We start from the raw sequence: 25,298 nt of genomic DNA, 5'->3' as shown, positions 1-25,298 counted from the left end.
CTTCAGTCCAACATTGGAGAGGAAGGTTTTGCTCTCTCAAACCTCAAAAACGGGGTTTGCTCTGGGTCTTGGAAAGTGTTTTCTGAGAGAAAGGGAGGGAGACTGAATGAGCAGAAGTGGTTTTGGGGGACAGGGAGGCGGTGGGCAGAGCTGACCAGAGCAGGGAGTGTGTGTTGGGATACAGCAGTCAGGAGGATTGGGACCCTGTAGGGTGAGGGCCAGAGCATGGGTTTAGGAGACACAGGTGGGCTGTGTTCTTGCCTATAAAACACAAATGATGATAGAACTGCCCTTTGAAGTTGCTGTGAGGATTAAATGGGATAAAGTTGATACTAGGCTCAGGCCTTGACACACAGTGGAACATTAATTAATGCTCAATAATCATTGTTATTAATGTTGTACTTATTGTTATTAATATTATACGTACATATATTTATATATAGCATATATCATTTATATTATACATTAAACACACGTGTGTGTGTGTATATTGTGGAAGGATCGAAAGACGAATGTAGGAATTCGGATGATATGAAAGGGTATGCGTTTTTTGTGATGACATTTCCTGAGAAGCGGTTCATTCAATGATATTTAAAGAAGGTGAATTCTGGCATCTGGGTCCAGAATGGTTTAGCGAGCAGAGATCCTTACTGAACGACCCAGTAGTCCAAGAGCAAGTAGAGAATGCAGGGAGCACATACTCCAAAGGCTGAGACCGTGGAGCTACATTCTCCGTCATGTGTCGAAGGAGTTACTGACCTAAACAGCTTCAAGAAGTCAGGAAAAGTATGGCTTCATGATATAGGGTTTAAAGAGTTTGACTAATAATCACCATGGCCTCACATTACATGGACTGTTAAGAAAATCTAAATTGGCTTCCTGAATTCTCAGGGTGGGAAGCACTTTTTATACCACTTTGAGCCTCCTCTCGAGTTGAAGGAATTTATTTTAAAACTGTTTAAATCCTACAGAAAAGGGTGGCCGTGTTCTCTTTTATACCCACTACCCTGGAGCGTCAATTCCATTGTGTTATAATAACTGGTTTGATTTTAATACATAAGAGGAAGCTCCATCACTGAAATATGGTATGAGGATTCCAGTTGTTAAAAAGAAAACTGTAGGTTGGTAGGGATAAGGGATTCAGCAGGAAGAATTTGATGAGTGTTTACTCCAAATATAAATCCTAATTGGGAGGATATAAAATATAAAATACGTATTCAAACTCTAAGAGAATGAAGTATGATACAAGAAATCAAAAATCTACTACAGGGACTTCCCTGATGGTCCAGTGGTTAACAATCCACCTTCCAATGCAGGATTCGACGCAGATTTGATCCCTGGTAAGGGAACTAAGGTCCCACATGCCGCGGGGCAACTAAGCCTGCACACCGCAACTACTGAGCCTGTGAGCTCTAGAGCCCATGCGCCACAACTAGAGAGAAGCCTGCATGCTGCAACGAAGTGTCCGTACACCGCAAGGAAAGATCTTGCATGCTGCAATGAACATCCCCGAGGGCCGCAACTTAGCCCCGACACAGCCAAAGAAAGAAAGAAAGAAAGAAACATTTTATATATATATATATATATTTTTTTTTTAATAGATGTTTTTTTTTTTTTAAATTTATTTATTTATGTATTTTTGGCGTGTTGGGTCTTCGTTTCTGTGCGAGGGCTTTCTCCAGTTGCGGCGAGCGGGGGCCTCTCTTCATCGCGGTGCGTGGGCCTCTCACTGTCGCGGCCTCTCCGGTTGCGGAGCACAAGCTCCAGACGCGCATGCTCAGTAGTTGTGGCTCACGGGCTTAGTTGCTCCGCGGCATGTGGGATCTTCCCAGACCAGGGCTCGAACCCGTGTCCCTGCATTGGCAGGCAGACTCTCAACCACTGCGCCACCAGGGAAGCCCAAGAAAGAAACATTTAAAAAAAAAAAAACCTACTACAATGTTCATATGTTGAATTGAAGCCTCCATCAGCCTAGGCCCCCACAGGATTAGAATGAGCAGCGCCCCCTGCAGACAGAAAGCATGAGTGAGAAATAAACTGTTAAAGTAAACCACTGAGATTGTGTTTGGTACAACTGCATAACTTAGCCTGTTCTGACTGCTATCACCAGCTTTTCACTCACCTCCCCAGGATTTCACTTTGCACTGGGGCTCTGAGTTGATTTCATGCCAGCTGAATAATACATTTCAAATAATAAATGTAAGCCAGGACTTCTGTTATTTCAGTAGGGACGTTTGTTCAGGGTGTTCAAAATGCCACCCTGTCAGAAATGGAAGTTTAGTATTGGGTAATTTTATTCCATTTTTGGAGGGGAGGGCATGGAATTTTGTTTTTCTTTGGCATGTGAATGAAATAGAAAATCTATCTGAAGTTACTCTAGATACATCTTGTTGGTTCAACATGTGAGTAGGATGCTAAGAAAGTAAAAATGAAGGGTTTCATCCAGCTTACTTTGTTTTAGTCTAGGTTTAAAGTTTGCACCTGAACTGGCCTCATCATGGAATTATATTACCTAGCTTTTTAAAGCTTCAAGATATAATTCACATATACAATTCACTCATTTAGAGAATACAATTCAAATGTTTTTTTAGTAGATTCATAGATAAGTGCCACCATCACACAGTCAATTTTAGAACATTTTCATCACTTTAAAAAGAAGCCTCAGTCCTAAAAAAGAAAAGAAAAGGGAAAGAAAAGAAAAAGCCTCAGACCCTTTAGCTCTTACTCCTTTGTTCCCCCCCCCCCCCGCCCCCATGGAAGGAGTTGGTGGGATGATCTGGCTGCATATACTATCTCTCCAGAGAGGAGTAAAATTGGGATTTTTTGTCTTAATAAAGTCCTCTATTGCAAGAAACATAAAGAGAACAATCAGGGCCTTTGCTCGTGTGATTCCTTCTGCACCAGCCTCTTTCCTCGTCGCGGCTAAGAACCTTAGAAGACTTCTTGAGATACTCACCTCAGTTGGACTCCCACCTCACTTCCACTCTTGGTTTGTTTCTTTCATATCCTGTATTATATTACCTTTTGTTTCAACTTAACTTGATTGATGTGTAATTTAAATACAATAAAATGTGCCCATTTTAAGCATGAAGTTCAATGAGTTTTGACAAATGCATATACCCAGTAACCACCACCCCAATCAAAATATAGCACATTCCACCATCACCCTCCAAATTCCCTCCTGCTTCTCCAGATTTAACCCTCTCCACCTCAACTCCAGGCAACACTTTTTGTCATTATGGATTAATTTTCTCTATCCTCAAATTTTATAATAATCATAAGTTAAATTGTTCGCTTATCTCTTTCTTCTCTGTTTCTACCAGACCTTTTTTTTTTTTAACCTTGATTTTCTAGCACCGGGCCAGTGTCAGAAGGGATAAATCCCAAATCATTCTATTTATCAGCTTTAACTTAAAAAATTGAAGCATCTAAATATTTGATTGTAAGAGTGAGGATTTTATTACGAGGGTTAACAAACAAGAAGAGTCTTTTATTCATCTTTTTTGCTTTCTTGCCTTCCCTGCCCCACCTTTTTCATCACAACAATGTCAAAGGTAGCCTCGAATGGGAGAGAAAGCTGTGTTAGGAGTCACGTTCCTTTGCCTTTGGGCAAAATGTGTTACCATTTTGAATGAACAGGTAGGAAGAGTCTCATTCTTTTGTTTTGTGGCTTTCAACTTTGAGCTTTCGGCTTCCTTGATGAAGACATTTTTAAGGGTATCTTGCAAATCTATGCCCTTGATAACAAGATATGAGATCAACTCAAACCATATCTCTACTTCTGAAAAATACCCGAGACTTGTGTTCTACCAACAATATCATAGCAGCTCTGTTAATTTTTGACAAGCTATTTCTCTCACTATAATGTAATCAAACTTCAAATCACATACCTGTAAACTGGCCTTTCTCATCCACGCACAGGAGAGGAAGGGGTCGTGTTCAGCATCTCTTCCTTATAGATGCAGGAGCTGAGGTACAGAGACGCTTCTACGGCTGCTTTTCCCTGCTTCCTTTGCGTGCATTCATTTCCGCTTTGGCAGTGTGTGCATCCTTCAGCCCAAGTTCTAAATCTCTTTCTCTCTCACTATCTAGGACACATGAGAATTAACCTACTCATGTAGATTACAGGGCCCCAGCCCTCATTAACCTTAATATTGAAAGAAATACAGCTTTTGCGGCAGGAGAAGCAGAAATGCCCTTCCTCTCAGCACAAATAGCGACATTGGCATGAGCTGAATAGATGGGCTTTTTAGGAGGTCATTCATCCAATACTAACATCTGCTTCCAGTCAGTGACAATTTCACATGGATTATACTCCTGGATTTGTGGGCCCCTTCATACAGTATTGTAAAATTGCATCCCTGAGGTTATTTTAGAGTAGATCAAGGTACTGTCTAGTCTGTATTTTCTTCATGTCCTTTGAATTAATGACTCCATCCTGAAATTCTCATCTTCCTGCCCAGTGGGTACTCAACTACTACTTGTTGAAGGACTGAACAGCTGACATTTCTCTCTTAAATGCTGTAGTCAACGTACACTTGACCTCCTCTTTTCCAGACATCAGGTGCTCTGTCTGTTCCCTGCTTGCCGGGCCTGACTTTTGCTTTAATGGGATTTAAGTACTGAGCAAATCTCAGCCATCTCCTCATCCCTCCTCTTTGGAAGATGTTGCTTTCGTCGATGACACTGAGTTTGGGGAGGACAGTCACCATTTGGGGATGGAGAAGGGGGAAGAGAGGACAGGCTATAAATTCATAACCAGGGCAAGTTAGAGGAATGCTGAGGACAGACTTGAACCTCAGAGAAGGCAAAACCAGGAAACAGGTGGGAAGAAAAGCTGCTCAGAGCAGCCCAGGCCATGACCTCTAGCTGGCTGTATAATTTCTAGAATCAAACCTGTGTAAGAAAAGTTGGGCAATGGGCCCAGGTACAAAGAAGTGGTAGCTTATGAAACTCTCTCATTTTCCTAAGCTTGATGACACCCCTTTGCCAGATGAGGGTCAGGCTTTTCCAAGAAGGCTAGGCAAATTTTCATTGATTGTCTTCCATCACTCCCAAAATAGTCACTACTCTTCTCTTGATTCAGGACAACAGGATCATGATCCATTAAATGAGTTTTGAATCAGTTGAGTAGGTTTTGGCTAGCATTAAAACAAAAACAAAAACAAAAACAAAAAAACAAAAAACCCAAGCAGGACAGAGAATAGAAAATATCAAAGTATACTGTATGTAGTGAGGGTAAATAATGTTTTGTGGAGCTCTGTTTAGTCTCTACGTATATGCACTAGGTTGCAACATGAAATGTTTTTTGTGGATCATGGTGAAAAAAAGTTTATCACCGGTTTGCAATGATCAATTTTCAGATATTATTAAAAAACTCTTTATGAGGAAAAATTTCAAATATACATAAAATAGCAACAGTAGTGAGATAGACCCTGTGTATCCTCATCTAGCTTCCAAATTGTCTTTTGTAGGTAGTACAATCCTATTTATTTCCTTCACTAATTTATTTTTATTTCTTTTCTCCATCCCTACCAAATGCAGGGGATACTTCAGGTAGAATTGAAGTAATCCTTCCTAATGGGTTGAGTTGTGAACATTTCAGGTCAGTTGGGAGTCCTCCTGAGAGGCCACAGGAAACTACTGGGAAAAATAAGTTTGGAAGAAAAACTTAGGCAAATCTCACAGATGCTGCTTGCACACCAGGCTCTATGCCTTTCTGGAAGAGTCAGTCATGTCACCTGGTTTAGTTCAAAGTTCCCCTTTTACCCCGTGCCCCTTACAGAATAGAGAAAAGTAGAGCTGGGTGGGATGTGAGAACACTCAGTCCAGCTTTTTGTTTTACAGATGAAGAAACTGAACTCTCTAGGAGTGGGAACTGGGTTACCCAAGAGAGCCTCTCATCTAATACCTCTCTCACATCCCCCATCTGATTTCAGGAGCCATGTATATTTTGGATGCAATGAAAAGTTTTTTTTTTATACTCAGCCTTAATCCCCTTCTCTGTTTTTCCTACACTCTCCTGAAATGGGTGCCTGTTTTTCTAATCCATGAGTTTGCATTTTTTATACATTTACCAACTATCCACATAGCTACTAAATATCCATGTAGAAAATATAGGCTGTTGCTTCCTGTGTTTAACGTTTATACAGATGGAGTTATAGTCTACTTACTATCCAGCATCTTGCTTTTTTCATTCAATATTTAGTTTTGGAGATCTATCCTTGTTGATATATATAGATCAATTTCATTCACTTTTCACTTCTAGGTATTATGCCATCAAATGAATAAATCACATTTTGATACTTCTATCATTGAATTTTGTGTTTTTCATTTATCATGCTTTTTGTTTTGTTTCCTTTCCTTCCTTTACTGGCCGTTATGGACTGAATGTTTGTATCCTCCCAGAATTCATATGTTGAAGCCCTAAACCTCACTGTGATGGAGGTTGGGCCTTTGTGAGTAATTAGAGTTAGATGGGCTCATGAGGGTGGGACCCTTGTGATGGGATTAGTGCCCTTACCAGAAGAGACACCAGACAGCTTGCTTTCTCTCTTTCTTCTCTATCTGAGGACATAGCAAGAAGGTGGACATCTGTAATTCCTGCAATGCAGGAAAAGATCCCTCACTAGCAATCAGCTGGCATCTTGATCTTGGACTTCCAAAAACTGTGAGAAAATACATTTCTGTTGTTTAAGCCACCTAGTCTATGGTATTTTGTTGTGGCAGTTTGAGCAGACTAAGACATTGACCTCTATTGAATTGATGTTTTCTCTAGTAGTTTTCTTCTCTACTAGCCTGGAAGTTTTACATTCCATTTCTATTCTTTTTTTATTTGCTATAAAGCTTTTATTACACATTTAACTAAGCACAAGCTAAAATTAATTTCTACGCTTCTCCTTTTATAGTTGCCTTGTTTTTATCCCTATTCTGCCTACATTAAGTATCTACAGCAGATACTTCTATAAACGAGACTGTCTTTCTTTTTTCATACTTTTTTGTCACATCCCACTCTGGGTTTAATTTCTTTCTTGACTGATAGTTCTTCATAATTCTTTCAGTGAAGATCTGTGCATAGGAAACGCTTTCATTCTTTGTCTCAAAAAAATATTTTCCTCTCCATCATTAACATAGTTGGGTATATAGGCATAGAAAAATAACTGCAAGGCAGTGATTATATCTGAATGGAAAAACCACTGGTAGTTTTCTTTAGTTACTTGCATGTTCTAATTTTTCTATGATGGATATTATTTGTGCAATTTCCCAAAAGTTAAAAAATTCACACCAAAATGCAGTAAGAGACAAAATACTTTGATCACCGGCTCATCAGATCAGTGCCAAACCTTCATGTATTCTGATCCTGTTTCTGTAAGATTTTCTTCAGGAGAACCATTGAAGGTGATGCTGTTGCCATGGCATCATACGAGTAATCCCCTTAGATATTAAAATGGAGGAGTCTCGTCATTCTAGGCTCAGGTTTCAGCTGTTCTGGGCAGCTTTTATTTGCACACCTTCAATGCAAATGTGCTTTTAATCCTGCTTTCTACTTGACATTAGAAATTCTTCTTTACGGTGATGGAATGCAATGTCTGTCTTCATGCAAGACTTGAAGCTGGAGTGTGAAAGAATCATAGCCGGCACCCACTGTACCTGGGAAGTGTGGCTACATCCCCTCTCTGTTTTCAAAGCTGATTTTTTTTTTTTTAATGCAAATGATGCTCCAGTTGGCCTTGACAGCAGCATCTGTGCGTGAGATGGAAATCCAGAGCATAATCCAGGTCCCCTCCAAAGTCACCAAATTTCAAAGGACAACAGTGAAAATTAGATTGAGAGAGAGAGAGAGAGAGAGATCACAGACAGTGACACTGAGCTAACATCATTTTTCAGGGAACTGGTTAGCTGGAGAAATCTGAATTCTTTTCACGCAGAACTTCAGTTACTCAATTAGTCCACACTGCTATTTTATTTTTAGCAGATTATGTTTGGATTCTTGTTTTCTCTTGGGTTTAGGTTTTAAAAAAAAATGGTTTTTTCCTGGCTCCTATCACACTGCATCCTGCAGATTAAATAGGCTCCAACTTAGCTTCTCCTCATATTTGTAGTCAGTAGATTTATTTAATGAGAAAAAAAAAAACTAGACATAAAAACCTATTTAGTAACATGCATGTGCAAACGGGCCATGAGGGACTCAACAGAATGCAGATATTTTACCTGGTATTCAGTATACATACAGTTTTCCGGGTTCCCTTAATGGAGAATACCAGTGAATGCTTCAGCATGAAAAATAAAATTGTGGGACCTCCACATAACAGATGGAGGTCTACATGCATGTACTCTCATTTACTCTCATTCCCTTCAGAAGTCTCACTAATAAGACAGTAAAAGGATTTTAAGAAGGCATAATCTATAAAGGCAAAGAGAATAGAAAACTGGAAAGCAGATAGACAAATGATAATTATTAAGCTCAGCTGTAGAAGAAGCTAAGCAGCAACTATTTTATTCAGCAGAAACCCACCTCTGCCCCCCAGTAAAGATTTAGGAACTGGGCATGAAGAGGAGGTAAGAATGTAGCTAAAATCAGAATGATTGTTTTAAAATATATTTAAGAAGAAACTAAAATTCTATATTTCCTTTCCCATTCCATATAGCCAAGTAACTGCTTTTCCTTCACCCTGGCAGAAAACTGGATGTTTAGCCTCTGGAGGGGGGCCCTCTGGATTGGGGGAACAGTGGCCATAGTTAATGCTGGGGAGACAATATTGTCAACAGAGTGGTTAAGTGACCTCTGCCCACTGACTGTTAAAACCACCAGCCCACTACTCCTGGCTTTTATCCCCACCAGGCAGGAAGCTGGTAGATTCTTGTCTGTAGAATTGACCTGCCCAAGAGAAAGATTAAAAACAAACAAACAACAAAAAACAAAACAATCAGGGATTTCCTAGCTAACTGGTCCAATGAGATACTCTATACCAGGATTTCTCAACCAAAACTACTGACACTTTGGGCAGGGTAACTTTTTGTCGTGGGGTTGTCCTGTGCAATGTGGGATGTGTAGCAGCAACCCTGCCCTCTACGCACTAGATGCTAGCAGCACTGCTCTACACTGCAGCCCACAATCAGCAGGCCCCGCTCATGCACTTGGAGTTTTCAATCAGTTTCTTAGTGCTTCATTCACTTGCCAATGTGAGTTGACAACCAAAAGTCAGAAGACACCTGAAGAGGAAAGCCTCTAATGTGAAATATGGAGATGAAAATAATGGAAATGTGGAGAGGATGGTGCATTGGGGAAATGCACAGAGATCTGGTTGGCTGGAGTGTAGGCGGTGTGTGGGAAGAGGACAGACCATTAAACTAGAGAGGTAAGTTCAGGCCAGATCTAAGGAACTCTCATCACGGGTTTGTTTATGGTCAGGCCATTCAAGACGGCTGTTCTCTTGCTCTTTGGACGTCCCCTGCTTGACTAGTCCCTGCTTCACCTGCACTCTACTCATGTGAACGTGCTTGCCCCCAGCCCAAGCTAGTGATCATTCTAATCCTTAGGCCAGAACGGCTCCACCTGCTAGTTTATTTAAGGGAAACATCTGCCCTCATGATGGCTGCTAATTTATTTAAGGGAAACATCTGCCCTCATGAGTGGCTGTCCTGATGTGCCCCCCGCTGCTGGTTTCTCTGGTAACTGATGAGCCAACCTGAGGTCAATTCCCCCTATAAATGGTAGCCTTCTTCTCCACGAGGAGTGGAGATTGTTGTCACGTCCTGCCTGCCCTTTGCCATACATGGTGGGGTGTCGCTCCAGGACTCCATTGTTTCAGACTTGTAAGATGCCCTCTCTGATACAGCATTGATACCTCCATCACTGTCTCCAGGCTCTTTCTTCAGACTTGAGGCTGGGAAATTACAGTAAGTCCCCTACATACGAACCTTCAAGTTGCGAGCTTTCAAAGATGTGAACGTGCGTTCCATCAACGTCAGGCGTGAGTGGAATTGCAGCTTGCCCTCTGTCTTCTATTGCTGACCATCCTTCAGCTCTACCATCTCCCACCTCCTCTCCCTCCTCCAGTCAGTAACTCTTCTTGCCTGTTCACTCGATGCCAGCCCCTATATGCCAGCTGTTGTACTGCACTACTGTACTTTTCAAGGTACTGTACTGTAAGATTAAAAATGTTTTCTTTATTTTTTGTGTTTGTTTTTTATGTATTATTTGTGTGAAAAGTATTATAAACCTATATACTACATAGCCAATTGTGTTAGTTGGGTACCTAGGCTAATTTTGTTGGACTTTCGAACAAATTGGACTTACAAACGTGCCCTCAGAACGGAACTCGTTCATATGTAGGGGACTTACTGTACAAGGCTTGTAGGCCTGCGGGGTGCAGCCCAACAGCTTCCTAAAGAGTCTGACCTACCCAGAAGGCCATAGGAAACAATGAAGAACTGTAAGTAGGTTGGACTATTATTGTAATAATATTCCTGGGAAACACGCTTTGAGTGAAAGGTGAACCTATCCTGTATGATCTGTCCATTCATCAAAAAAGCTATGCGGACTCTCACCCCATCTTATCAACACACGCACTTGACAGTGTGAACCACAACCTATTTCGAAGTAGCTCCTCTCGTACACCACTTGGAAGGTCCCATGTATGCATTACAGAGTGCCGCCAGTACACAGAACATTTCAGGAACTCACTTGTTGTTAGTTGCTCTGGGGCTGGCAAATATGTGTATGAATATTTTCGGTGATGGTGAACTCACTCTTCGAAGGGGAATCTGATTTCATAAATAGCCAAAAGCCATTGGATATTAAGGGACTACACAAGGAAACCTTCCAACTTGAATGCTGGAGAAGCAAAAGGAACATGAATCCCAGCTCACAGTTGCCAAGAAACTCTATATGATGCAGGCGCAAATCATTTTGCCTCCCTCTTTTAAATTCAGACTCAATTAAAATATGTGTTTTCAGACGTCACTAATGAAAATAAATTGGGTAATCAAGGTGGCTCATACAACTTGTAGTAAAAATTCAGGTGTGATTTTTCAAGTAATGAAGATTTTCTTACATGCTAACAAGGGGCTCTGCAGAGCCTCAGAACTAGTTTGAGTTATGGCACCAAATCTGGAGTAAATTTATATTCTCATAGGGAGACAATTTTCATTCGTGTTCTTTGCAGGATTCCTTTTATCAACAGTAGTTTTGATCTCCTTCGTCCTATTTGATACTTGCACCATCTTTAAATGCTGCTCCTTAAAATGAATGGCCAAAAATCTCAGGAAATTCTTAAATATTAATGTCTCAACATGCTTTTCCTCCTTCCAAGGACCCCACCCTCCACCTGCACTTTGCTCTGGCTCCTAGTGAACTGTAGAACTCAGGCAAAACCTGAATTTCTAATGCAAAAAAAAGGGAGCCCTGGCCTCCCTGACTGGGGGACCCACTCTTACCTTTACTTTAAAATTGCTAAGTGCCAAGGGACAACCCACTACAATTTGTTTACTGCGCCCAGAGATGAGCAAGTTTGAAAGGGGCATCACAATTTGCAAGATTCAGCAAATCATGGAGGTATTATGTTGACCGTTACAGTCAGGGCCCATTTATTTCCTACATAATTAAAGAGGATGATGAGCTGGGGATGGTTCCTGAGGAGTCCTCTAGTTAATTTCCCTGAAAGCAGAAAGGGTTAGATACTAGAGGCATTTCCTTGGTGTGGCCACCCAGTCTCCAAGGGAAGGAAGGCAAGTGCATGCGGGTGTTACTGAGTGTAGCCCACCAGCAGTGTTGGTGTTGTCACTGGTTTCCCTGCATCCACTGTTGCCCAGCCCCTCCAAACTGTTCTCTCCATGATGCAAATAGATTGGGCTTTCAAAAACAAGCCTAATCCAGTGATAATGAGAGGCCCGCGCACCGCGATGAAGAGTGGCCCCCGCTTGCCACAACTAGAGAAAGCCCTCGCACAGAAACGAAGACCCAACACAGCCATAAATAAATAAATAAATAAAATTTAAAAAACAGTAATTAAAACAAACAAACAAAAAAACAAGCTAATCATGTCACTCTCCTCTTACAAGCCATCAAAAGCTGCACATTATTTTTGGAGAAAAAGCCAACCCCTTTACCCTGGCCTCCAAGGTTCTGCTTGATCAGATCCCTGCCTGCCTCTCCAGCCTCCCCACCTGGCTCTGTGAACCACTCACGTTAGCCCTCGCAGTTCTTTGGATGTGCTACTTTCTCCTGCCCCAGGGTCTGTTCACTCCTGTTCCCCCAGCTCAGAAGCTCCTCTTTCACCCCTTTTACTTGGTTTACGACTCTTCCTTTAGATCTCAGCTAGAGAATGCCTTTTACCCCTGACCCTTCCCCACAAAGTAGGCCAGCCACCCCTTGCCCCATTCTATACTCAGGGCTGCAGATCTATCTCAGAGCTATCTACTGGTAGCACTTAGCCCAGTTTTAAACTTATACATTAGTATTTGAGATTATTTGATTAATTAGTATGTCTCTCCTAATAGACTTTCAATTCCATGAGGTCAAGGACCATGTCGTTCTACTCACTCTTGTATACCCCTGGCACAGAGAAGGAAATGAATAAATCTCCACTGAACAAAAAAATGAGAGGGCCAAGAATCTATCTGCAAGGATGAAATTTAACGGGTTGGTGGACTTTGATTGTAGCAATGCATATATATGCACACAGTAGATACACATACATCTCTGTCAATTTTTAAAATATATGCTCTAGGAAGGTAAAGAGGTAGGAGAGCACATGACGAGTTAAAGGCGTGAGTAGCATGTTAACTAATCCCTTCATCCATCTTTCATTCATTTTTGTTCATTCAGATGTCAAAAGATGGAAAGACTTCCTTTTTATTTGAACAGTTGGTACTATAATTTCCCTTAGGAAGTGAATTGTCTTGATTGCAGCAACACAAAAGACTGCGGTAAGTATTCAGGTTAAGAAGTGGGTTCCCCCACTCCCACCGGTAACCCTTCCCTCCTCCACCAAGAAATGGCAGAAAGATATAGTCTAGGCATGTGGCTTTCTGACCATCTGAGCTGCTGCAGAAACAACGCCTAGACAAACTAAGAAAAAGGTGGTTAACTTAGCTCTTAGGTGATCCTTCTTGTATACCATCTGTCACAACTTGGTTATTGATATGAACTATATGATGGACATTTAAAAATGGAGACCACTAACAAGTGGTTTATGCTTTTCACTGAAATATCTATATTATAGATACCAGGCAGCAAAGTTAAAAGTTTACTGAAAGCAACAACATATTTGATTTATACTCTTACCTTAATGGAAGATCATCCCATCTCTGTATGAAATAGAAAGAATAAATTATTGACATCCTGACAGAAACAGTGATGCTGGAGAGAATACATGGACTCTTCTTGTGCTCTGAATAAAAGATGTAATTGGATGCAATCATTTCATTAATACACACATGGCCCTGTAATAGGAATACAGGGGACCAGATGGCCAGGAGTGGACTGAGATGAAATGAAATGGGTGTTTGCAGTTTAGCAACTAACTACTTAGCCTGTATGGATTATACTAAGTCCTTACAGAACCACAGGAACACATTTTCAGTATGAAATTCTGGCTTTGTGTCCAGAAGCACCATTCCCAACACAAGGAGAAAGCCTATTTTACGGAAGTCCTAGAGGGCTGTTGTGTATAAGTAATTGATGGTGGGGATAACTGCACTAGTGCTCAAACTTGACTTCATATTGGAATCACCTGGAGAGTTTTGTTTTTTTTTTTTTTTTTTAAATACCAATGCATGGGGCTCATCTACAGAAATGCTGATTTAATTGGTCTGGGGTACAGCCTAGGCACTGGGATTTTTCAAATTTCCCCAGGTGGTTCTAAGGTGCAGTAAAATTTAAGAACCACAGCATTAATGCAATTCCTGTATTTCCACAAGGAGGGCCACTTTATAGATCAATCAAACAAGCAAGCACTTGTGTGGTGTGTGTGGTGTGATTTGGGAGGGCTCAGAACATCCCTGGCCCTCAAACAGCTATTCTCTCCTTCTGTGTAGTGTTTGGAAAACTACTTAGAAAAATTCATTTCTTTGAATGAAGGCTTTGCAACTTAAATGAGGATAATTCCTCTGAGAAGGATAATACATTAAGTGGTTATCAGTTATTAACACCCTGGTGTTCCTGTTTATCGGATTACTTTCCTTGATGGTGGTGGAGTGAGGGGCGGGGAGTGAGTGAAGCATGATGGTGGGAAGCTCAAAGGTCAATAGGATGTGGATTTAAGGTGAATTCCAGGGGTGGGAGATATGACCAAAGGCAGTCAACAGTCAACGTGGAAGGATAAGTTTATATCTAAAAGATAAATTTTTGTGTGGGGTTCTGAAGGTCAGAGAACACTGTGAACCAGATCCAATGGGCAAGTTGGTGGGTTGCTCTTGGCAAACCCTCAGCTGACTATTAAAATACTGCAGCAGGGGAGCTGAACATGTGAGTGACAAGTGAGTGGAAGCCCCTTTCCAATCTCATCCAGCTCCAGAAACAGGAGGCTCTCTGGACCAGACTTGGAGGTTGCTGTCCAAGAGGGATCAGAAGGCATGTAGATTGACAAGAATTGGAAAATCACGAAAGCCTCCGGGTTGATAACGCCTGAGTTGCCCGAGTCCTGACAAAAACAGGAAGTGGCTAGATTTCAGGAGGTGAAGATACCAGGCAACCAGGTACATCCACGTATGATTATGAGAGCAAGGAAGAACCTTGAAAATCAGCTCCAGGTCTTAGAGAATGTTCCTTTGGGGACAAATATCAATTCCACATAATTAACTTGGCTGTAGATATGAAGCAACAGGATGAATTCAACTTTTAGCAGCACACTCTGATGTGGAAAAGTGCAGGAAGGGTGCCTTTGGGAACTAACATATATTCTCCCAGCTTAACAGTTCTGTCAAGGGTAGGTCCTACCCATGTGCATTTCCCCTGCGATTTCTTCATCTCTTCTCTACAGACTGGAAACACACTCAGCAGGAAGCCCAGCTACATCCTGCATGGCTGGGACTCTGGCTCGACCATGACAATGAGAGTGTGAAGAGGCGGGTGCTCAGACCCCAGGCAGGCTCTTCTGCACTGTAGCTGAATGACTTTTGAATAGTGTTGACTTAAATCTCTTCCTTCAGGTTTAATTAGCCCCTCCTGGGAATCTCCTGATGTGAATGGGAATCACGACTTGACATAAACATGAAAGATTATGTGTCAGCAGTGCTGATTTGATTCTTAATGAGTGTTAATTTATTTGTTGTGGTTTCACACATCTGCTTTGGCCACAATGTCATATTACGTTAATCCCTGAGATATGACTACACATACGTATATTCTCTATACACAAGGTGGGGAATGGGGAATTTGTTCATGTGAGTTTTTTAAAGGGATACATACCCTTTTATTCAAAGGACTAGCAGGCAGATGTTAGATTGCCCCACTATTTGGATATACAATCTCTTGAGGCTAAAACATAATTTGGCTTTTGTGTCCATGACATTGCAGAATAGTTTTGAAGGTAACAGGCTCAGGGCAGTCCTAGGCAACACAGCAAGCCACCATATTTAGGGGTACTTATGATTGGTGGATTAGACAGCTCTACTCCTGTATGGAATATTACTCTCTAAATTTTGTCTGGACAGTAAAACCCAAAAAGTGTTTCCCTAAACATTTAAGCCAGGGATTAAACAGAGGGAAGGGAACACACACACACAAAAAGAGAAAAATCACTTTGCAGCAAATAGGAGTCAATTTCATCTAGCACTTATGTTCTTTCAAGTCTCACAAGACAGGTTGGGTTTGCCCTGTCAGAAGAAAATTTGATGGTTTCATTAGGAAACAGATGTACGTAGGCCACTGGGGGAGATAAAGCTCAGTTAATCCTAGCTTTTTGTGAATGAAACGTGAAGGACTTCAACACGGAGACCAATCCCAAACCAAATGCAGTCCCTCTTGAGCCACACAAATCCTGGAGACTACAGATGCTGGCGCTTCCCGGAGCCTGTATATCCTGGGCTGTGATCAGCTTTCTGAGGCTGCCTCCTTGATGCTGTAGCCCAAACCCTGCACTCAGCAGCATTTTCTGGGTTAGTTCAGCGGGTGCTGGGACCACAGTGAGTGACAGCAGCACAAAGTGAGACCAGGGGGCTGGTGGTCAGCAAGAAGGCTTTCTAGTGAGGAGTCCAGCTGCCCCAAGTGTGTAGGGACTTTCACTTAACAAAGGGAACGCCTTTCTTTTCTTGGTTGGAATGTAACTTACGGTCTTGGGGGAGGCAGGACCCACCTCTACTCAAGGACCGTGCAGCCTTCCCAGGTTGAGGGGAATAGAGAGCCAGAATAGCTACGCTGTTCCTCCAACAAACTTAAGTTTCCACAATGCTAAAGACACTATGGAAAGCACCATGAGGTATAACGCATGCCCTCTGCTCCCCAAGAATTTATGGTCCAGGAGAGGAGAGGTCAGTGGATTCACTAACATTCTTACACCTTAACAAAGTTCCTAGGGAGTTTCATTTACCAAATATTTAAAGCTACTAAGCTAACAGGTTCACCTGGGAATCTGTGGTTGAAAAGAGAATGAAGTTGGATGAAGGTGATCAAAAGGGACAAACTTCCAGTTGTAAGATAAATAAGTACTAGGGATGTATGTACATGATAAATATAATGATAACATGATAAATATAATTAACACAGCTGTATGTTATATATGAAAGTTGTTAAGAGAGCAAATCCTGAGTTCTCATTGTCAGGAATAAATTTTTTCTATTTCCTTTATTTTGTATCTATATGAGTTGATGGATGTTCACTAAACTTGAGACAATTATTTCATGATGTATGTGGGTCAAATCATTATGCTGTACACCTTAAATTTATACAGTGCTGTATGTCAATTGTATCTTTAAAAAAACTAGAAGAAAGGAAAAGAAAAAAGAAAATTCTAAGCATATATAAGGATAAGAGCAAATCCAGATATATTCATGTGGAAAATTGGATTATTCTTAGTAACTCTCCATTCCCTCCCTGTATTAGAATATTTAACTATGCCTTTTGCTATGTGCCTTTGCAGTTTTTTCCACTAGACGTGGAGAATATTTCGCTGATCTGTCAATGGAAATTTCTGCTTGGTAAGACCTGGCTTCACAAAGCCAACAATCCAGGTATTATTTTCCTTTAGATGCTTGCAGGTGGCTACGTCCTCATGATCCAAACCACCTTAATTCCTTCTTCCTTCCTTAAAGGTCACATTTTCCATCTTTTAAAATTATTTGGTCCTCTTCTCTAGGACCCTTAAACAGCACTTTCTTCATAGCTTTTTCCTTAGCTACTTGTCTGACTTGAGGTGCCTAATCTTTGGGTCAATTTTAACATCTATGAACCAAAGGGATAGCATTTCCTGATTTCTAGGATTCCTTCCTGACCTAATACTCATGGAAATAAACGTTCACAACCTTTTATTGTTATCAGAGCCACTGGTGAGGACTTAATAAAAATGCAGGTACCTAAACCTCACTTCTATAGATTTTAATTTAGCAGGTTTGGTGGGGGGACCCCAGCATGTGTATTTGTAATGAGTATCCCTACATGGGCTAATGTACACCAAAGTTTATTCTATGAGTTCTTTTACTTTTTTCCATCCAAAACCATTACTTTAAGAGAGTTGAATGAGTTTTAAATAAGAGTTAATGGAAAGAACTTCCCAACTGACTTAAGCGGGATCTTCAATCAGAGGGGAATTGAGAGAGTCAGAATCTAGTTGGTTGAGACAATGTGCTGAGGAAACAGAGATGCCTAGCTCTACATAGAACCTTTTCATATTATTGCTGCACGACCAGGACAATTTATTAATTAAAAGTGATTGGGCTCAAAAAAAGGAAACACATAAAAGAATGAAATTTTGCCATTTGCAGCAACATGGCTGGACTCGGAGGGCTTTATGCTAGGTGAAATGTCAGACAAAGACGAATGCTGTATGATATCACTTATATGTGAAATCTTAAAAAAATACAACAAACTAGTGAATATAACAGAAAAGAAGCAGACTCACAGGTACAGAGAACAAACTGGTGGTTACCAGTGAGGAGAGGGAAGGGGGGAGGGGCAATGTGGGGTAAAGGATTAAGAGGTACAAACTATTACGTATAAAATATGCTGTAAGGATATATTGTACAACATGGGGAATATAACCAATATTTTATATTAATTATAAAGGGAGTATAACATTTACAAATTGTGAATCATTATATTGTACACCTGTAACATATAATGTTGTACATCAACTATACTTGAAAAAAAATTTTTTAAGATAAAAAAGGAAACAATATAATAATGTAGAACAACAACTTATGAATGATTTTTTAAAATAAAAACAGTGCATTGTTTTCAAGGTGTAGTGGTGAGAATAAGGTTTTTATCTAAAATCAGCCTACCAGGGAATTCCCTGGAAGTCCAGTGGTTAGGACTTGGTGCTTTCACTGCCTGGGCCTAGGTTTAATCCCTGGCAAAGGAACTAAGATGCCACAAGCCATGAGGAGCAGCCAAAATAAATAAATAAATGAATAAATAAAAAATAATTAAAGAAGAAAGGCTACCAAATCTAATAGATGAGTCTTTTTCAAATATAGATTCTGTATATAGGTGTTTTTGTGTGTTTACACACATGTTGTATACACATGTGCTCATATGTTGAATCTATATGTCATGTTGATGTATATTTTAAAATAATAAACTAATTAATGGCCAACAATTTAGTCATAGCCTAGTGCTTCAAAACTGCATTGTGGGGATTTCCCTGGTGACACAGTAGTTAAGAATCTGCCTGCCAATGCAGGGGACACAGGTTCAAGCCCTGGTCTGGGAAGATCCCACATGCCGCGGAACAGCTAAGCCAGTGCGCCACAACTACTGAGCCTGCGCTCTAGAGCCCGTGAGCCACAACTACTGAGCCCACACGCCTAGAGGCGGTGCTCTGCAACAAGAGAAGCCATTGCAATGAGAAGCCCACGCACTGCAACGAAGGGTAGCCCCCGCTCACCACAGCTAGAGAAAGCCCACGCACAGCAACGAAGACCCAAAATATAAATTAATTAAATAAATACATTTTTAAAAAACTGCACTGTGAGAACATTTAAGATGTCTTTCCTGCAGTCTGTGTCCTTCGATCACCATCTTTAAGGGTTTGGGAAAGCCGCATGTATAAAACATAATGATTTTGAATCGTGCAGCCTATTTTGGGACATTTAATATGTGAAACAGATTTCCCTTGGGACTTTCTCATTCATTCACTTGTTGTCTGAGATCCTTTACCCCAAAGAGTCTGCTAGAGAAGGAGGGAATACAGGGAGCCAGAGCCTAAGGGAGCAGGAGGGAAGTCTGAGAAAAAACACCAAGTCTGAGTTGGGAGATCACCATTCCATCTGGAGGTGGATTCGATAATAGGATATCCAACCATTCCCACCTTTGCATCTCCTCTCTACCCAGCAGGAAATAAGGAGCACCTGCCATAACCCTAAAGTTCCATTTACACCCTATGCCTTTCTCCATTTTCAGTGGACTCTTTTACTCCTTTGCAGTGAAAAGTGGCTTCCTTGGGGTACAGGTGTCAGGTCTAGGCGAGATCTCACTGATCCTTCTCTCACCGACGCTTGGGTTGTGCCTTTAAACATCATTTTATGAAGGGGTGCACTGTGAGTGAACTCAAGCCTATGCTCTGTACCCTTCTTCCCAGTCGCTGGGCCACCAGCTACCCAACCAACTCCTATGGTCTCAAACTGAAGTCTCATCACGGTGTGCCTTATGTAATACATATATATGTGCTATGATCCCTGTGGATAATTAAGGCTGCATTACCTGCCTAGAACAAGTCAGCAACTTTTTCACAGCTGTATTTTTTAAAGGGTGACAACCACTTACTCACTGTGCTCTTGGAACATATACATGAAACACTCAACTGCTATGTCTCCTAATACTGACCCCCTGAGCTAATTAGCAGCCTGGTGTGATTGTTTTAATTTTCTAGTGACCAGTTAAGCAGTTGCTCTAGATAGAACTGACAGCAAAACGTAAATTTAAAAACACAAAGCAGGATCTGCTGATTGAGCGAGGAGAAAGCCGAGGTCGGAAAACGAAAGTGAGGGCGGGGTGAGACTGTGAGTGGCTACTCTTGCTAGTTGCATACTGGGCCTCCTTAGATTCAGATTAGATCACAGTTTACCCGAGAAGTACCCCCTCCTCCAAACAAACAAACAAACAAACAAATAAGAGATGGATGGATAGATAGATAGATAATAGACATTTAAGAATAGCAGAGCGTCTGGATTTGCGCTGCGGAAGCGAGTCCTTCAACCATGGCCACCCACTCGCTCAAACTAGGCACCTCTTTGGCAGAGTCTTGTGCTCAGACCCCCATCCTCAGAGGCAGCTTCGCACCTACATTTAAGCTTCAGCCTAAATGGACTCTAATCAAGCTTTCCTCACCCCTGCATCGGATCCACGAAGGCACCGACCGCAGACTCACTCTTAGCCAAGCAGTCCTCTCCAAGGGAGACTGAAAAGCGTCCTATTGTTGCCCCCGTTCTCCTTCCCCCAACCAGCATCTGCATTTAGAGAGGGAATTTCAGTTGTATCACCAAAGACAGAAAGCAAAAGGTGAGGGATGCGCGGAGAGACCCTAAACTACCTACTCACGCCCCTCCCCACTCACCCGCGAGTCTGCTCCCGGCTGCCCCTCCTGCCGGGGGCTGGCGGTCAGGTGAGGTTACCTGGGCGCCCGGAGAAGCCCCGAGGGGCGCAGCGATCCTTCCTCTCGAAGTCGCCCCACTCCCTGCCGAGGCCCCAGGACTCTGGCCCCCTCTCCCCCTGCGCGCGTCCCCTGCCCCTCGGGCTCCGGCGCGCAGCTACAGCCGCCGCAGCGCTCGGCTCCCCTCCGCCGACCTGGCGTGACGCAGGCGGAGACTACTTAAGGCCGGATTAGAGGCGGCGGCCGCGGATTCCCGAGCCCTGCAGCCGGCTCCGCGCGCTCCGCCCCGGCTTCGCAGGCGGCAGCGCGGGAGTGCCCGGTGCCCGCTGAAGTGCCAGGCGCGGGGGCTGGGGCCTGGACCCTTTTTCGACCCCCAACCCCCGGGGGTGAGTGGGAGCCCAAGACCTCGCTCGGGCGGGCGGGAGCTCGAGCACCTGCACGGGGCCACCCCCGCTCCGCCCCGCCCCTCGCCCGGGCGTCCGCCGGCTCCAGACCTGACCCCCGGACGGCGCTGGAGGTTCGTGCCCGACCTCCGGACAGCGCCAGCTGCCCATCAGTTGGGCGTGCTTGGGTTTCCTTCCCCATTTCCCTCTTTTAAGTACAATAAAAGGGAGAGGGGAATCGTGGATTTTTAAAAATTTTTGTTTGATTCTTTAATTGGGGGGCAATTCGCTCCCAGTCGGGAGGTGAGGCCCGGGGAGTGGCCAGGAGCGGGGACGTGCCCGGTGCTGCCCAGTCTTTGTCTGCTGCCTCCGGATGCACAGCGATGGGGGAATGGACCATCTTGGAGAGGCTGCTGGAAGCCGCGGTGCAGCAGCACTCCACTATGATCGGGAGGTAAGGGCGCCGAGCCGGTCGTCAGCCGGCCCCGTCGGGCGGCCCCCGGGAGTGCTTTCTAACGTCCAGACCGAGCCCCGACAGCCCTCAGACCCTCCTCTGACCCCTTCCCATCATCCTTGGCCCGTGCGCCTGTGTTCCCGGCGTTGAGGGATCGCCTGATGCCCAGTGATGCCCTCCTCCTCCAGCTGCTCCTCTTCCCTTCCCTATGAGGCACCACCAGGGGATTCACTCTTCTCCCCTTAGCAAAGGAGTTATTGGCTCCGTCGTGGTCCCCCCACTCTCTGGAGTCGGAGCCAATCTTCATCCGGTTCCCTAAATAGAAGCTACAAAGAAGGCAGGATTGTATTTGGACAGAGAAGGGCAAATGGGGAGATGGATTTGCTCTTCAGAGCAGATGTATCTTTTCCCAACAAATATTTATTAAGCTAAACTGATTTGCCTGTTAAAACTTACAGTGCCAGAAACGGACACACCCAATTGACACTTTGTGTCTCTATATATGTATATATATATATATGTATATTCACATACATAAATACTATATATATTCATGTATATATGTGTATATATAGTCATAGCTATCTGTTTATATAAAGCTTAAGTTCAATATTCATACTGAGGATAAACTAAATATCCTCTTGGGGTAGTTATATACATATTCTGTGTGTAGACTTTGTATTCTCTGTGTTCAGCTATTCCATGTGCCTTTGCCATATCCAGAGTGAAGGTGTGTTTTGTGCCTCTCTACATTCCATGTAATCGATCTGTTGCAAATACACCATGTCCAGCATATGGAGATACACATGCTTGAGATCCCTGTAGTATGAAGTGTTCCCAGTCTACCAACATCCTGCAGAAAGGGAAGAGACAAAAAGGTTTGCTGGATTCCCAGTTCAGTACCACGAAGGATGGATAGCTCCCCAGTCAAGGACGGAGCTGGGAAGGGAGGAGTAGGGGTTTCCTGTCAGTGACTCAGCCCATGAGAACCTCTCTCCCTCCTTTTTCCACTGCTCAGGATCCTGTTGACTGTGGTGGTGATCTTCCGGATCCTCATTGTGGCCATTGTCGGGGAGACGGTGTACGATGATGAACAGACCATGTTTGTGTGCAACACCCTGCAGCCCGGCTGTAACCAGGCCTGCTATGACCGCGCCTTCCCCATCTCCCACATACGTTACTGGGTCTTCCAGATCATAATGGTGTGTACCCCCAGTCTCTGCTTCATCACTTACTCTGTGCACCAGTCTGCCAAGCAGCGAGAACGCCGCTACTCTACCGTCTTCCTAGCCCTGGACAGAGACCCCCCTGAGTCCATGGGGGGTCCTGGAGGACCTGGGGGTGGGAGCAGTGGTGTTGGCAAACGAGAAGATAAGAAGCTGCAAAGTGCCATTGTCAATGGGGTGCTGCAGAACACAGAGAACACAAGCAAGGAGACGGAGCCAGATTGTTTAGAGGTTAAGGAGCTGACTCCACACCCATCGGGGTTGCGCACTGCAGCACGATCCAAGCTCCGAAGGCAGGAAGGCATCTCCCGCTTCTACATTATCCAAGTGGTGTTCCGAAATGCCCTGGAGATTGGGTTTCTGGTGGGCCAATACTTTCTCTATGGCTTCAGCGTCCCAGGGTTGTATGAGTGTGACCGCTACCCCTGCATCAAGGAGGTGGAATGTTATGTGTCCCGGCCTACTGAGAAGACTGTCTTTCTAGTGTTCATGTTTGCTGTGAGTGGCATCTGTGTTGTGCTGAACCTGGCTGAACTCAACCACCTGGGATGGCGCAAGATCAAGCTGGCCGTGCGAGGGGCCCAGGCCAAGAGGAAGTCAGTCTATGAGATCCGCAACAAGGACCTGCCCCGGGTCAGTGTTCCCAATTTTGGCAGGACTCAGTCCAGCGACTCTGCCTATGTGTGAAAGGGCAGGTTTTGGAAAGGCCCTGGGGGATGACAAGTAGCCCCAAGGCAGACGACTATGGAGAGTGGCTCTATCTGCCCTCATTTATGTGGCTGTCATCACTGAGATGTAGAATAAGGCTGGTTAAGAGAAGATCTTGCCTCAATGGGAGAGGAGAGAAAGTAGAACGATTACGTCACACCACTGGTTCCAGAGACAGTTGGATAGACTGATGAGATGGATGAGTTGGACTTCTTTGAGTCCTTTTCTTTTGTGGTCCAGTTTGATCTTGATCATAGTGGACTTGCACAGCTACCAAGTAGGACTTAGCTCTGCTAAGCTCTGTATTCTGGTGAATGACATGAGTCAAATATTTTATTGGTACACAATTTGTGACCTATCTCAACACATCCTTTCATCCTGGGCCGCAGGACAAACATCCTTGAGTCATCCTTCATGTACCTCCCCCATCAGCATGCCCCTCTCCCTCCGCCCAGGATAGCATGCCAGTTTTTTTCTCAATCTGGCCTTACAGTAGACCTAATATGGTTTATCTGCAAGCTAGAGGGAATTCCATGGGGTGCTTTTTGGAGAATGGCCATGGCAGAGGTTTGCATTACAGCCCCGTCTGACTGGCCCTTAGTCATTATGAAAACCTTAGGAATGTCTCAATATTTCCAGTTTTCTAACTCAAACTGCACTGGTGCTGTTTATTAGGGACAGGGTGTTGGGTGGGAGGGAGGGAATTGAAATATGCAACTATAATAGTCCTGTGGGATGGTTGTTGCCCTGTTAGGCATGTGGTTATGAGCTTTGGGACATTTCTGCCTTCCAGATTGTGGACTTTGGACAGCATTAAAAATACATTTGCTGTTGTTGTTGTTAATATCAAGGGTGTCTACCCGAGCCACAGAATTTCTAACTGGTGTATTTCACTCATTTTCTTGTATAGTTTTGTTGTGCAACACAGCTGCACTTCATTTTGCCATGGTTTGAATTTACCTGTGTGCTCACACCAGAGACCTTAATCAGCCCATGTCAATCCTGATTTATTATTTTATCAGCTATTTTTGAAACACACACAATCACTGGCTTAAGAAACCTGGAACTAAACACTATTGGCTAACACGTGTTTATGGATGCTTATTTGAGATATATACCAAAGGTTCAAAAACCTGTTGCTTTGTACTGTGAATATATTTCCTTCTCTTCGCTCATATTTATTTAAGTGCCATACTGTACCTTGCACATCCACTGTGTATTTAGTTAAAGCATTGGCCAAGAATAATATTTGGCTAATGTGCTTTTATGAAGCCCTCTGTTTCCTTTGCATTATCATTATGATTTTTGGTTTAGATATGGACGTGGTGTAACACACAGCTGAGGATTTGTTTAAAATAAAGTTCTTGCCTTTTTTTTTTTAATGGGAAGAGTCTGCAATTTTCTATTTTGATTGGGATTCTATTTATTTAAATATATGTTCAAACTGTTTTGTTACATATTCAAAAAAAACAGAACTTTGGGGGCAGGAAGTGAAGGACGGTTGAAAAGTATTTGAGGGATGACTGATAAAGTCCAGCCACTAACAGATGAGAAGAGGCTGGTGCATTTTGTGAATGTTTAGAAGAGTGTGAGGAAGTATTCAAATAGTAGTATTTACTAACTCCTTTCCATTCTAGTCCAAGATTTCTCTGCTTGTCTAAGGATATTTCTTGTAATAAAATGTCAATGCTATAACATATTAGTTTATTCCAGGAGTGGAATTATTTTTCCCTTTCCACCATACTTTCATGCTATCAGTTGTTACATCTAGCAGCAT

At 43.0% G+C, this 25,298-nt stretch overlaps 1 protein-coding gene across 1 annotated transcript; it reads left to right on the top strand.

Moving 5' to 3' along the window:
* Positions 1–21,516: 21,516 nt before the first annotated feature.
* GJD2 (gap junction protein delta 2) lies at positions 21,517–23,500 on the top strand. Its single transcript, XM_068535274.1, has 2 exons — positions 21,517–21,587; positions 22,606–23,500. Exons 1-2 carry the CDS (start codon positions 21,517–21,519, stop codon positions 23,498–23,500), a joined length of 966 nt encoding a protein of 321 aa, XP_068391375.1.
* The last annotated feature ends 1,798 nt before the right edge of the window (positions 23,501–25,298 follow it).

Source organism: Eschrichtius robustus, chromosome 1 (assembly GCF_028021215.1).
Source record: "Eschrichtius robustus isolate mEscRob2 chromosome 1, mEscRob2.pri, whole genome shotgun sequence".
Lineage (NCBI taxonomy): Eukaryota > Metazoa > Chordata > Mammalia > Artiodactyla > Eschrichtiidae > Eschrichtius > Eschrichtius robustus.
Note: the sequence above shows the minus strand (reverse complement) of the source record. Positions and strands in the feature narration are given on the sequence as shown.